A 15,702-nucleotide genomic window follows, 5' to 3' on the forward strand; every position below is an offset into this window, starting at 1 on the left:
TTGAATTGTCAGTGGGACCCCTGAGACTTGCTGTCTAGCATTCCCACCTCAGCTACATCCTATAGCAATCTCTGCAGACTTGACTTACAACGGCTACAAGAATTTCATTCATTTGGTCTTGGATTCAGCACTTATGTACTAAGTCATCAGCCAGTCAGGAGAGCCTACACAGCCTTCACCTCCAAAGTGTCCTTGTGTTCTCTGCAACCATGGCCCACTTCCACCACTGTCATGGTCGGCCTTCTGCAATCTCACAACTCGGTTCACATGGAACATTACCCCAGCCCTTGGGGCACCACATTGACCCTGACGTAAAAGTGACTTCTACAATCCAAATACATTCCAGAGTGACTGGCTGGTGTGAATGGGGACATGAGGCCTGTTGCATCCAAAGAGCTCTGGTTCAATAGCATGACAGGTGATTCTCCAATGTGACCTAGATGGCTGGACAAGTGAGCTAAGGGGTTCCACATGCCCTGCCAATGAAGGGCCAGGGAATCCTGAGAAACTGTCCTCACCTGCCAGCACAACGATGACAAGAGCCTTGAGTGTTCAGAATGTTCCAAGACCATATCAGTTCCTCAGGCTAAGGGACGAACTTCCTGGTAAGGGGGAAACCTTTATGTCAAGGAAGACATAGGGGCAGAGGAATAAGGAAAACCCTGATACCATACCTATAGCCTTGGCAGGACCACCTCCCAGGGGCCACATCACCAGTCTCGCTCTCCCAAAGGCTTTCTTGTTCCCAGGATCAACACGAGGGCAGGTGAAGGGGTTTGACTTGGCCCTAACTCTGTGGCCATGCTAAGGTCTACAGGTAGATTCAGAGCCAGTACTGGACTGGTGATGTGGGTGTCTCCACATGAGACCCAACACCCCAACCTTGCTAACTGGCTTAGGACTCATGAGTCTGGCAGGAAGAGTATATTCAAGCTAAGGGACAAAGAAGATATGGGTTCTCTATAGTTGTTTCAATAGCTATGCCCTAGAGGCTGACCCAGGCCCCTTGTTTGAACAATGGGACATGGCGTAGGCATTGAACTCCAACCTCTTAAAGTTAGGATTCAGGATGGTCAGGTGAGCCACCCCAAGGGCAGACCATAAATGTGTACAGAAATAGGAAGCAAGGGCTAGACAGAGGAAATGCCCCTGTAGCAGACTGTAAACCCCACTTTGGAGGAGGCTTGGGGGAAACTATGCTAGGGCTAGAAGCCCCAGGCTATGAACTGGGTATCTCAGGACCTCCATGCTAGCAAGAGGGAACAGACTACAGGTTGGATGTCCTAGGAGGAGAGGGTTTGGGAGGATAGGGAGGTGCTGAGAAGTATCCTGAGAGATGGGTTCTACAGATAAAGGGTCCAGGTCCCTGGCACACTCCCAAGATCTACCATCAGTACCCCACAGTGAGGGATGGAGGACAGCTCCATGTCTTTCATTCATGGAGAGAGAGGGTCCAAGTACCTATAGTGAAAACAAATCCTTTTCTCTTGGTCAGTCACAGCCTGGTGGCTGCTTCCCCAACCCCTGAAGAGGGAGCCCAGAGACAAACTTGGTGTGATATCAGTGAGCCCCATCCACAGCTAGGGTCCCAACAAGTCATAAACTGACACTTATATCCCGAGAAGCCAACCAGCAGTAAGAGTCAAAGACCCCCTTGTGGAGGACATCCTCCCTCTAGTTCCCTTATCTGGAGTCACAAGTAAGTCCTGTGAAACTGGAATTTATAGAGCACACGAGGAATCTAGCAGAATACTCCCTGTACACCGCTCCTAGTGTCCATGCTGGAGCCTCAGCCAGTTCTGGGAACACCCTTCTTACTGAGGCATATCTGTAGAGGAGGGTGAGGACCCCACTCCAATTCCTGCAGTGCCAGGTGATCACATTACATTTCTATTAACCAGTCTCTGCAATTCAATACTGTAAGATTACCCCCAATGAGATATTTTTGATGAATCCCTTATCTGTTCAGCAATTCAATTGAGGGAATCATTTGTCTAAGCCAGTGTCCTAGTTAAGGAAGCCTTGCTCTTTTTAACCTCCCTTGGGCAGGACCTAGGGAATGGAAGCAGGCGATTAGGCCACTGGCTGAGCCACTTTCAGAGTGACAGGCCTGGAGACCCCAAACAGAGAAAGTTCTGACACAGTAGCATTGTCCTGGAAGGCTTGTTTAGGATAAAGGAGAAAGGTTAAAGGGGGCTTGTACCCACATCTAGAGATCCAATACTAGGAACTCCCACTGGCTGCCATGAGGTTGGGGGTAGCCTCCCACCTTCTGGATGCATACCATGGTGTGGCAAAGGAGACACAGTTAATGGCAGTGTCTACCAGCAGCTGTCTACCTTCTGAGAGACAGGCAGGGCAGGGCAGAGATGACAGGATTACAGTGTGGGGCAGTCTATAATGCTCTAGGAGGGGGGGGGGCTGGAAGGAGCCACTAGAACCTGTAGACCTAACTATGAAGTCCAGACAGAAACCTGCTCCAATGCTTCCATGCTGGTAAAACTCTGAATCCTGCGTTGCTATCTCCTGCTTTGCACCTGCCAGGCCCCATCCCTCCAGTGCCCAAGGGATGGGCAAGGGGTTGCCATGGTGATAAGGTTGGGGATGCCTTCCTTGGGAAGCCCCAGGGAGTCTCTATCATCCCACACACAGGCAGGCATGGAAGTTCAGACCTTCATAGACACACAAGCCCTATACACATGCGCACGCGTGCACACACACATCACTTTGCATACACAGTCACACAGACCTACATGCCCACAGGCATACAAGCCTACAAAACACAGGACACACATGCACATGTGTGCATACACCTGCCTACTGTGACACAGGCCTATAGATCTGCATGTACCCTCAAATCCCATCCGAAAGCAGAAGGTTCCAGGCCTCCCCATCTGAGCATCCTGGAGTTTTCTCACTTGGGTTTTCTGACAGCCCAGCAATGGGCCACCCCAATGTCCTCCCAGAAACAAACCCAGTGATGTCCCAATTCCAGTTTCACAACCACCAACAGTGCCCCTTAGTAACATCCCCCATAGGCATTTGGTGCTCTGGTAGGTTGCCCTGGACTTTTTCACCAGCAGAGCCCCAGTGTCACCTTGAGAAGTTCAAGGGTAGAAAAGGCCTTCATCCTTAGTCTTTCAGGGACACTTCTCTGTTACTGTTGGCAGCTATGAGCACCAATAGGCCAGCATAGGCAAATCTACTCTCTCCATGCAGGTGGGATCCATACCGGCCTTGTACCGACCCTGTTGTAGGAATCCATTGCAGCTGAACAGCTAAGACAGAAGCTTTAAGAGAAAGCTAAGGGGTCCAGCTGTTGCCTATGTGTTCTTATAGCTAAGGAAAAGAAGGCAGCCTGGCCAGCACTATTCTCAAGTCCAGGGAAGCAACCTCCCTGGAGGAACCATACATAGTTCAGGGGCCCCACCCTACCCCAGGGGGACATGCTTCTCAGATTATCAAAGAGACAGATGGACCCATGCCTGGCCTATAATGCCCGTGGGAGGCCCCAGTCAGAGAGGGGAGTCACGCTGAACCCTGCAGTCACCTGCTGTCAGGGACAGAAACACTAGCTCCACCCCTGTGCCAGTGCCTGCCTGTCCATCCTCAAGCAGGCCAGTAATCTGCAGTAAGGTAATAATAGAATCTGCTTAGTGGGCAGCATGCAGGAAGGACAGGGAGAGGAGAGAGGCAGCGCTTGCCGGCCCACACTCTGATGCTTCCAAACAGCAGCATTTGTCCCCAAGTACCACTGAGCTAGTGTCCAACTAAGAAACCTGGCATTAGTCTGCCTCATCCACCTCTTCCTCTCTAGGCTGGTACTCAGGCTGGGGGTTGCCTTTTCCCAAGAGCTTTTGTCTTTATTCCAGTCCCCAAATGGAAACCAGAACTTGAAGTCAGAAGGCCTGTGGGGTCTCTATTCACACGCCTGACTCCTGGGTTCCATGTAGGGTTATCTGGCTGGCTATGTCCTTGAATGCCCACTCTGAAGTCCATAGCTCTAGGAAGGAACCCCCAAGGAGAGGTTGTATTAGAGGAGGAAGGGTCAAGAGTTTGGCATTGGGGTGGGAACAGAGCTGGGCAGGGCAGACAGGGAAAGGGGTGGGCATGAAGAAGTAAGGCCTGCACAAAAGAGCTGGCCCTGGTACCTCAGGTCCCATAGTCCTGAAGGCCTTGGGATACTGGAAGTCAGGAGGCAAACCATCTGACCCTGGCAAGCCTCCCAGGATAGCAAAGCCTGGCTGGAAATTCTGTAGGAAATGCAGGTGTTTCTGAAGGGCTGGGAAAGAGCACCAGCTCTGGAAGTTTCCAGCTAGAGAGTAGGTCAAACCACACTGGGCAGCCAAACCCAGGATTGGCAGCAAAAGTGGGCCTGGAGGCTGGCAATTGTCTGTGGAGATACCTCCACCCAATCTAGGTATCTACTAGTAAGAGACCAGTTGCAGGAGCATCAGATCAGCATGTGCCACACCAATAATTCTGTACCATGGAAAATGGTACCCCATCAGCTCAGGACCCACAAGAATTCTCCCTGATGGGATTGTCATCCCAGCACCACATCAAAAGATCCAAGGCAGATGTCCCCACTGTGACAAATGAACCAAAGCTAGTGTGACCAGGGGTGACAGCCATCTGTCTGCCTTCTTGGGCCTGAGAACAACTGCCATTGACCCCAAACTGACCTAACCAGGTGCTGTGTTCCTCTCCTCCAGAAGATGCTAGGGTATATCAAATGGTGCATAGACCCCAGAGGTGTGTATCAGGGAGAGCATGTGACACAAAGAGAGGGGTTGGGAAAGGTTCCTGCTGTGAACTCACTCCTGACTGTATGTGTTAGTGTGTCTAGGACAGCAGGCCAAGCTCTAGGGGACAATGGGACTACTAAGGGCCTATGCCAGGCTTCTAACATGACCTCTTTCCCCACAGACACTGGGTCCTGATGTCATTGGGTAGTGTTTCAACTTGCAGACTGGGATGGCCCTCAGTGTGTCCTCTCAGGGATGGGACAGGACACTGGGACTCTGAACTCACTCACTGGACAGAGCTACGTCTACCTTATCACCCTGTGGCATTTGCTATATACTGTCGGTGACACTACCAACTAGATGAAAATCCTCTGAGATTTGGGGTTTGTCACCCACAATCTCCAATCTGAGATGAGCCTGCTTCTCTATAGATACCCCAGCAGCAGTTCCCACACCAGTCTCCTGGCTAGCAGCCACTTCAGAGCCCCCAAGGTCTCTCCTTATTCCTAACATCACTTGTTTCCAGTCACTACCATCTCCCAGTTACCCTGAGGGGATGACAGGAAAGATGGACTCTGTGTTCAGGGAACCACCAGAGGTGGCCTAGAATCAAGCCCTGAGGAAATGAAGGGCCCAGGTTGGAAAAACCAGAGGTGAACACCAGCAACCTCTCACCTTCTAGGGGTAGGGTGCAGGAAATCAGTCTGGCCTACAGCCAGCTTCTCCCCAGTCCATGCCCAGCAGCTACCCAAAGCTATCACATTCCTGAATGCCATACACTCTTAGGACCATGAAACAAGGGGCACCCAGGAGTGAGGACAGGAAAGGCTGCATCAACAGTAAGAGGCCTGTTCCCAACCCAAGATACCCATACGAATAAGGCCATGTCCTTATTTTCCTGCAGTTAGGGGCCACTCATGGAAGGATCTACCACCAAGAGGCCAATGTCAGAGACTGTATCAATGAGAAACATTTTCTTCCAGTCAGCTGGAGGCCTGCACCTAGCTCCCTTGAGTATGTAGGCCAGGCCCGGACCAACAATATGAGGACCAATATGCATAAGTTTCTACCAGCCCATAGCTAGTTCCATGTCCCAACAACAACCCAAGGCCATCACAAAACCCAGGGCTATACCGGAGAGACAAATATGGAAATTCACCAAAGACCTCTGAGTCCCTCTCATAGTTTTGGTACAGCTAGATCTGGGGACTAAAGACCAGCACCTATCAGAAGCACCCTTCCCCAACCCCACCTGGCAGAGGTTGTGGACTTCAGCACGGTCTGGCTGGACAGCTCCCAGTAAGCTGGGAGTAAAGGCTTGACTTAGACTCTCCTGTCTGAGTGCAGGACCCAGAGACTTGAAAGGCTTTCTCTGCAAACTAGGGTGGGCAGGGGTCACTAGATGTTGGTACCCAGTAGTCACGAGCTCTCAGTATAGAGTGGGCATGGATCTGGGACTACTTTAAAGGGTAATAGTTCCAAGGACTCATGAGCCCTATCATCTCCCATACAGATTGAAGAAAAGATATACTCTTCTAAGTTGCCACAGTTGCATGCACCCCTAAGATTCCTGTGTTCTAGAATGAACCCCAATTTACAGGCACTAAGCTTAGCCTCCACAACAGCAGCTCCAACACCAATGGAAATACATTCTCCAGGGATACTCCTCACGCCAGTTTCCCAGCATCTGCTAGATGTCAGACAGTGTGACCGTGTCTCTCATTGCTCACTGACATCCAGCGCCTAGTACAGCCTCCTGAGGTCACAAAGAGGCCATAAGTTAGTGTGTTATGGGCAGGCTCATGAACTCCATGCCTACTGTATCCACTGTCCATCTGCAGGAAATGTAGTACACCTAGAGGTTCACACAAAACTACTGAACAGAATCCTCCTCCCTAGGGATGGAAGCTGTATCAGGAGCCACTGGGCAGGGAAGGAGACTGCTGTCCTGCCTGATATACAAGAAAGCTCTCTGAGAAGCAACTCAGACATACAATTCCATAAGAGTTTGGGAGACATGGTCTGAGCTGGGATGCCATCCTTCTGGCCCCACCATGGTGGGGTCTAGGCCAATCCCAGTACTCTCCCTTGAGAGGACCACTATACCCAGGCTTTCTGGAACAACAGATGAACAGTTGGGGGTGGCCAATGGGAGAGGTCCAGTCCAGGAAATCTCTACTTTCATCCCAGTGCTGGACAACCTTTGCTCTAGAAGTCAGAGTTACTTCTGGGGTGGTAGCAGCTCTGTGATCCTCAGAGCATCTGTCTTTTTTTTATATACACACTGGAACATTACTAGGTAGGATCTGTTTCCAAATAAACAGAGTTGAAGCAAAACTGAGTGCACAGTGCTGATGGCTGGAGCTGAGCATGTCAGAGAGGGGAATGCTGTAATTTAGAGACTCCATAATCTAGGTCAGACCCAGCACTGGGCACACAATTTCTGTAACAGCCGCAATCCACAGAAATCCCCTAGGGCTGAGTCTGGAGGATGCCCTTTAAGCTGGAGACCCACAGCTGGCTTACTGCAGTAAGTCCCCTTCCTCCATGCCCACCAGGCTGGGGCCAGAGCCAAAGTGGGATGAGCTCAATTCAATAGGAACCCAGGGATTTGCTTGAGGTTCTTTGGGCACGTGACAAGAGACAGATTTAGCCTGCTCACTAGTCCAGAGTCTGTGATAATGGTAGAGGTACCATTCTGAGCATTAAAAGGCTGGGCCTGTACAGCATCCTCTTGGCTAGCAAAGGTGACCACAATCTTATTACCTCTCACTGCCTGTTGCTATGCAAACAAGAACTACAAGAAAATTCCCTTGGTGGAAGGGGTGAGCAAGTAGAAAGGCCCATATATCTTGTTTCTCTTCATGCCTTAGGCCCCTTACCCTGAGCCCAAAGTTGTCACTCAGCACAGCGGGAGGCACAGAACTGCTCAGTCTCGTGTAAGAATATTCCCCTGGGATCATATCATTTTCATGCTCCTGCTGACATATAGACAGGGAAACCAAGATACGGAGAAGAGAGAATTCCCTATTATAATCCGGTCTCTCAAACTAAGCCCAGAGATAGGTCTACCCAGAAACATGGCACACAAACTATGACATAGGACAGCCATGACCCCAGAGCCTCCAGACAGTTGCAAACACTGCGTGCCATACCATGCATGGGATGGGGCTTGCTCGGCTCCTAGTAGGATGGACTTGCTTTTGGTAGGAATCAGGTCCAAGAGATTATACCTGCAGCTCCATCAGTCCATAGGAAGGTGACACAATGTGACACCAAAGATCAGAAACCTAGCTTGATGATGATGTGTATGAGATCTAGCTGCTCCAAAAACCCAGCAAAACAGTGTCCCTCAATATGGTCTAAAATGAGAAGGGTTGGCATTCTGGGTATTTGGGTGACACTGGGTCACCCTTAGTACCTAGGTTATGCCAAGGGCCAGCTGATAATGCCAAGACAAGCCAGAAGCTATGTTTGAGAATAAGGTTGAGGGTGGGTCTTGAAGCTCATTGACCTGAGGGAGAGACTTCACCTGGCTACACAAGAAGCTGATCAAACTCTCTTGCTCTCTTGCTCTCCCACCCTTGCCCCTCCTCCCCCCTTCCTTTTTCCCCTCTCTCTCCATGTGCTCATGACCGGCCTCTACTCCTCTACTGCTCTATTCCTCTCTTCTCTCTCTCTCACTCTGCCTCTACTACCTTCTTAACTCCCCCCATGACCCCAATAAACTCTATTCTGTACTATAGACAAAAAAAAAAAAAAAAAAAAAGGACAAGAAAAAGCTGAACAAACCCTTATCTGGCCAATGGACTCCAGACCTAGAGCATGAACAACTCCATCTTAGCGATAGCCTTCCCAACCCCAGCATCAATAATCCCTCAAGGTAGCCACTCTGGCTAATGCCTTTCCTCAGGCATGGACTTCTGGTCAGATTGAGAGAACTCTCAGTCCAGGATAGAGGCCACATGCTAAGAAAAACAGTATCCAGTGGCCCGAGAGTCCAGGAGAGCTCGTAGAATGCTAGCCTATGCCACAGTAAGCCTACAAAGCTGGTTTTACTCTGGCCACAGGTTCTCAGGTACTCACAGTCACGTGACTCAATCTAGCAGCCCTACTCTTTGAGCACTGAGGGCCCTTCCACCACATCTCCCATCCTGATACTTTCCCCTTGCAAGGGCTGTAGGCAGCTGGGATGACCGGGACTCCCAGGCCTAGCCATCCCTCAACAGGCACATTCACAGTTTCCCTGCGCAAACCGCCCACGTCTCTGAGCCTCAGCTGACGTATAGCCGCCCCCACCTGCGTCACTAGCCCTGAGGCAGCTTTCCAGGCTGCCCCCAAGCCTCTGCCCAAAGGCCAGAAAGGCTAGCTCCATTCTCAAGACCTCGAGTGGGCAGTGGCAGTGTGAATGTTCGTACAGCACTTTTGTCCCCCAGAAGGAAAAAGAATTTTCGTGCCAGAGTCCCTCAAAGGAGCCTTGGAGTCCCACTGGCTCAAAGAACAGCTCTGTACCATCTTCTAGCCATCCCAGAACCACAAGGGCCCCAAATTATCCATTCATTCCTGGTCAGGTTCACAAGGATGCTGTGTCGACCCAGAGAAGGTGTCCATGTCCTCCCACACAGTTAGGAAGTGGGAACACGACTGCACTCTACATGGATTGATCAGTCACTCAGGAAGATTCTGTCATTCTGTCAAACTATGCCTGGGTCAAGATCCCAGGCCCAGCCTATGATCAGTATGCCAGAAAGCTACCCTCAAAAGGGGGAGGTTTCTTATCAAACAGATGGACTTTCAGGATATTGTCCAGCAGGCGGGGCTGGTTCCCAGCTGCTGGGATCCAGAACACTGGCCCTTCAGAGGCAAGAGAACAAGGCCTGGGCCAAGCGGGCTGGGCCCTGAGTGGTGGCCACCCTGGCACAATCCCTGCTTTGTCCCTGAAGCTGCAGCCAAAGCCCAGCCTCCATCCTGTTCAGAACTCTGGGCGGCCTGGCTCAGCAGCATCTCTGGGCAAGGCCTTATGGAGGCTTGTGGGCAGCCTGGACACATTAGGCTGTGACCTGAGTTGCTGGGCACATTAGCTACCATGCAGGTGTGCTCAAGTCTTACTTCTGACCAGGACAGGAAGCTTTCACGAGAACCTATAAACTACCTACAGAGTAGGACAAAACAAGGGGCCCCATCAAACAAAGAAGTCCACATCTCTCCCACAGTTTCCCAAGAAAGACCACAATAGGAAGCTTACTTGCTCCTACCAGACATTCAGTTTTGGAGCCTCACAACATCCCAAGAAAACCCAATTCCCAAACCCATTAGTAAACGGGGCCTAAGGCTTAAAGCCTTTCAACTATAGTTAGTGGCCAGTGTATAACCTCCAGAGTCAGCAGCACAGAATTGCCTCCACTAAGTTCCAAGTAGGCACAGGACTCCCAGGTGTGGGACACACACAAAGGACAGCCTGCACAACCAGGTGTTAACTTACCCCAGGGACACTCCAAAAGAAATACTCGGCTAGGTCATTGTGAAGGTGTCCTCCTTGATACTTTGCCAGAGCCCAGACAACTAGACTTCTTAGTGACTTACTTGTGCCACCCTTAGTGATGACTGGTGGCTGTCCTGGGGAGGATGAGATAATGATATGCTCTCCCTTGGCCCACTCCATAAAGACCAGGGAAGAATCTAGGGCAGATGGTCAGGGCACCAGGACACACTTGACAAACTGTCCAGGAGTGGGTCTGTCTGGTGCTTCTAACAGGGGGGTTGGGTGGTGGTGGTACAGGCCTTGCCAGCCTTACACTACTGGTCATGTGACTAGCCAGGGAGGAGAGCAGTGCACAGCAAGTTAAGGGAGGGGTGTCTACACACCAGTTGACCACTTTCAGAGAAAGGAAGGGCTCTGGCTATCTCAGGTAACCAGGGTATAGTGGGATCTGGAGCCCCACAGAGCCTCAGCCCACCACCACCCACTGCCGTGGTGGCTATGGATAGCCAAGTGGCATTCAGCTCAGACTGCCTGATGATCTGTCAGAAACAAAGCCTAGGGAGCAGCTGCAAGAGCTGATTCTGCTTCCAGTCACTGTAAGAGCTAGCTCTGGAACTACTTCAACGCAGGTGTGAAGAATAGCTCATTCCACTGCTTCTAGATGCAGTTCTCCCTTGTACAATGGCAGGACAGAGGCCTAGACATAGCCCACTCTGGAAGCCTACCCTGCATAGGCCTATTACACCAAGGCTCCTGTGCATAGCCAGGTCCTGGGCAAAGTCCATATAGGTCAGGCCCATGAGCACATCAAGGGAAGCTCTGTGCAGGCATATACCACATCCTTTCTCCTTTCCAATCCAAGCATACTCCATTCCATGTCAGGAAGCTTATGGGTTAATGAAAAGGCCTCCCTGGCTGTCATCACTGCTTGTAACAAGGCAAGACCCATGTGCACAGGGACACAGCTCAGTAGGCTGGGACAGGATGGAGTCCTGGGCTTCCACCACCTCCACCCAGAACACTTATTCTTCAAGCACACTTCCTCTTCCCTAGCCTCTGCGCCCCAGTGCCTGCAGAAACAGCTCTCGTAGAGAATAGGCACTCCTGAGCAAGTGTGAACTGTGGCAGGAGGACTGCCAGTGCCCGGGCTTAGCCGTGGAGAGGGGCAGAAAAGATCAGAAGAGAAGCAGGATGGCGGCAAGGCCTTTTCTCTGTACCCAGTAAGCACAACTCTAATGGGGTGCTAGCTCTGAAGCCACAGTGCCCTCACCTGCACAACTAGGTCAGATGGCCAGAGCCAGATGTGGGGGAAAGCTGTGTAATCCCACAAGGTACTCACAGCAGGGACCAGAGGAGCGTGCTGAGTAGAGATCACCAGACACTGCATGCTACCCACCTTCATTGCTGTAGAGGCCACCAGCCCCTTTCCACCCACATTAGGGGCTCTAATACCACACAGCTTCCGATTCAGCCCCTCACCAGCCTGGCCCATCTACAGGGACTGAAGCAGAAGACACTCACTAGTTCCTGTGTAACATTCAAAAAGCTCCCTGGTGCAACAGCTACCTTTCCTCCTGCTTTTGTTCACTCTATCACCCTCCACCCATGAACAACAACATTGCCAGTCTTTCACACCCATGGGTGTGCTACATGTTCCTCACTTGTATTTCTCTACACCTGTCTCCCTTCTCATCCATCTCTCCCCAATCACTTGTCTCTCGTCTCTGTTCCTTTCATCTGTCCTCTGAACTGCCCCTTCACACTGTCTCTCCATGACCCAACTTTTCACCCTCACCTAAATGTCATTGACTTGTCTCCCCAGTCATCCGTCTCTCTTACCAATCTCTCCCTTGTCCCACCTGACTCGCCCTCACAGGCTTCTTCTACCCCATGATTCACCTGCAGCCTGGCAGTCATCAGAGCTCTCACCCAGCCTCTTTAGTGGCCACTTGCAAGTGTGAAATGGACAATTCATCTCTCACTGTGGCAGTCCATCTACTGACCTGTGAGCCCAGTCAAGTAAGCTTGAAGGCTGCCCCACTCATTCATCCCCTTCTCTTGGCCTGACTGAGGACTTCTAGGAGGGTAGTGGGCTCTGTCATCCCACCCCCCCCACCCATAGTAGGTCTGTGCGGGCTAGTTTTGTCTTTCTTTTTCTTACACTAACACAGAACCATTTAGAAAGAGAGAAGATCAATTGAGAAAAATGCCCCCCCCCAGATTGGCCAGTAGACAAGGCTACTGGGCATTTTTGTGATTAATGATTGATACAGGAGGACCCATTCCATTGTGAGCGACCTCTTGGATAGGTAGTTCTGGAGTTGCACAAGAAGACAGGCTGAACAAAATCATGAAGAGCAAGCCAGTAAGCAGCATTCCTCCATGCCCCCTGCTTCAGTTTCTGCTTCCAGGTTCCTGCCTTGCTTTAAGTTCCTGCCATGGCCTCATTCTATGAAGGTCTGTGATGTGTAAGCTGAAATTAACCCTTTACTCTCCAAGTTGCTTTTGGTTATGGTGTCTTACTTAGCACAGCTATAGAAATTCTAACAAAGACAGGGTCCTACAGCCTCCTGGGCTGTGAGCCCACAAAGGCAGAGTTCTAGTATGTGCAGAAAAGTGTCCTGCCCTGCCTCTTACAGGCAGAGCCATGAGGCTACATAACCTTATTCAACCCTCCCTCTGGTCCTGACACCACCTAGTTTTGACACCATCTCCCTCTTCCAAATTCAATCTCTAGGGGTGCCTTCAAAGCTAGGGATTGTCTCCCATCTCTGCAGGGGTCAAGTCTGGAAGGAACTGGAAAAACCACATCTCAGATCAGAGGAAACTCCTGCCAGAGCCTTTGCCAGTGGATTCCCAGCCCAGCCCAGGAACACCTGGCCCTGGTGAGCCACCAACTCCCCAACAACCTCTGTTGGCCAGTCTTCCAAGTGTCACTCAGCACCTGGACACAGGTAGACAAGTTACCAAAGGGCATACTCAAGGCCTCCAATGGTGGTTTACAGGTGCACACATGTAAGAGACTGCATGACCACAATTGCAGCAGCCAGAAGCAAAGGCCAAACACAAGCAAAAGTGATAAGAGAAACTAACTGGGTCCAAGCCAACTATGCAAGGCTGAGCTACTTCCTAATGGGTGTTCCAAGAGAAGGGGAACGTTGGATGCTCCAGAAAGCATAGAGAAGCCACAGACCTCCCACCCTATCTAACTCTATGGTGGCAGCATCTTGATGTCCAGCTTCACATAGGTAATGGGCTTACACTACTCCACAAGGCTCAATGCCACCAGACTATGCCCATCCACAATCCCAGGAAGCAGCTTCTATGTGGATAGACACACACAAGCAAAGTAGAGCAAGGGTTAATGTTGAAACGAGCAGGTGGGGAGGAACCGAAAGCCATCTGTGTATGTGTTCCCAAGACGTGGTCATGCCAGGAGAAGCCCTCAGATTAGCAGTGGACAGAGGTCTGGCCTGCACTCCCTCACCAAGCTTTCCTGGCAAGAAGTCTGCCTCTGCCTGATCCTGGTGTAACCCATAAGGTTGAGATTCTGCTAACATCTAGTGCTAAGTGGCCAGGCCCAGCACATACAGTCAGGATCTACCTACATCCAGCAGAATGACCCTTCAATAGTGAAGAGGGAAGACACACAGGATGAGCAGTCTGCTGAGCTGCATGCTTGCACTCCTCAGACGATCAGAAGTGTGGAGAGAGGGTGCATCCGAAGGGCCCAGGAGCACGGTTGCTAGGGTCATTCTATATCACCCTCCATCACTGTGTCATTAACCATATGGCCATGTAATGCCACAGAGAAAACAAGGAGGCCAGCCCCTACCCACCGTCCACAAGGCACCAGCATCATTCACTGCTCTCATCACTTACACACCCAGGGCTTCTTATAACAACGTTTTACTGGCACGGTAATTAGATTATTTCACTGCCTCCTGCATTCTGCTGCTCCAGGCTCTTCCCTCACAAACTACAGTTGCTCATCCCAGGAAACATGCATATCCAGAACTCAAGAGAACACCAGCTGCCTCTGCCTTCCTCTCAGTCCCAGGCCCCATGCTCAGTGCCTTGGTGTTGACTGCTCAGCTCAGGGGTTGACTCTAGGGTGGGAAGATGTAGCCCTGGAGCTTAAAAAAAAAAAAAAAAAAAAAAAAAAAAAACCATCCACCGTTAGATCAGTGACATCAGTTACAAGCCTCTGAGGGAACTCAGCCTGGCCCACCTTCTTCTCAAACATCACCTTTTACTACTGTCTCCCTGAAGCCCCAGGGGTGCTTGTAGAAGGCTTCTAAGCCCCCACCGGAACCACACTGCACCTTCCCACTGTCCTCCACTCCCTAGCCTGTACTGGCTCTGGGGAACTTTTTCCAAAGGGAAAGATGTGGGCAGTGCCAATCGGACGTTTGGGCAGCCGGAAGACAGGCCAGTCCTGGGAGAAGAAAGAAAATGGCTGAGTCCCAGCCTCCCACAAAGACGACTGTGTGAATGCGCCTCGCTGACCAGATGAGGGGGCTGACTAAACCTAACTCGCCCCAGAAAGCTGGCCAAATGTAAGGTAGTCGAGTTCACTGCCAATCTATAGGAAAGCTGTGCAGAAATGGAACCTGCCCAGGGAAAGACAGTGAGGACTCTTAGGGAGGTTCATTTCAGCTGTAGGCCCAGGTTTGTTTCAACCGCCAGGCGGTGATGTATGGCCCAAGCATAGGAACCGTCACCCTCTAACTCCCCAGGGAAGCCCAATGTCGCAGACGCTCAGGCTTGAGACTGGGTGCAGAAGAAGGCGCTGTCCAGCTTTCCTTAGGTTCTTGCGCTGTCACCCCCAACCAGAATGGGAGGTCCAGGGTAGGAAACCCAGGCCAGGACCCGCCGGGCGGTGGCCGCTGCCTGGATGTGGGGGTCATGCGGCCGGGACGCAGCTGCTCAGGCAGCACGCCTATTAACGCGGCAGACGGCAGATGGGCGCCCGCTCGTCCCCCTCCTCCCGCGGCACAATGGGCCCGGCGCTCGCTCGGGCGCACAATGCGGGCCCCGGGCCGCGCACCTGCAGCGGGACTGCTGGGAGCCGCCAGGCCCGGCCCATGCTGCCCCATTCGCCGTGCGCCCCAGGCCGCGCTGCATGTCCTTGGGCTGCGCCCGCCCTCCAGCAACCGGTGGGCTGAGGGGTTCCACCGCAAGACCCAGGAGTGCGGCGGACGTCGGCGCACCGCCGCCCATTGTTCGCGGCCGCCGGGCCCAGCCTGCAGCATCTCTGCTCTGCGGCCTCCCTCGGCCGGGTGGGGCCGGTCAGCATGGTCTCCCCGGCCCCACGGCCGCGCGCCCGCCCTGCACCCCGACCCCGCCCGCGCCCCCAGCCGCCGGCGCGCACGCACCTGTCTGCCCCTTGCCCAGCGTCTTCTCCAGCCGGTAGGGCCCCACATACTGCGCGTGCTGCGCCCCGCCGCCGTCCTTCCCCGTCGATGTCAT

At 52.0% G+C, this 15,702-nt stretch overlaps 1 protein-coding gene across 1 annotated transcript in view; it reads right to left on the bottom strand.

Annotated features, from left to right (window-relative positions):
• BRSK2 (BR serine/threonine kinase 2) overlaps positions 1 to 15,702 on the bottom strand; it is a gene marked incomplete at both ends in the record, with an annotated part of 49,832 nt that extends 34,130 nt beyond the window's left edge. The window contains one exon of the mRNA XM_080912969.1: positions 15,609 to 15,702. Within this exon, the coding sequence (XP_080769095.1) occupies positions 15,609 to 15,702 (94 nt within the window). The remainder of the gene's footprint in view (positions 1 to 15,608) is intronic.

The sequence above is a fragment of the Micromys minutus genome, assembly GCF_963924665.1.
Source record: "Micromys minutus genome assembly, chromosome: 2".
In the NCBI taxonomy this organism is placed as follows: domain Eukaryota; kingdom Metazoa; phylum Chordata; class Mammalia; order Rodentia; family Muridae; genus Micromys; species Micromys minutus.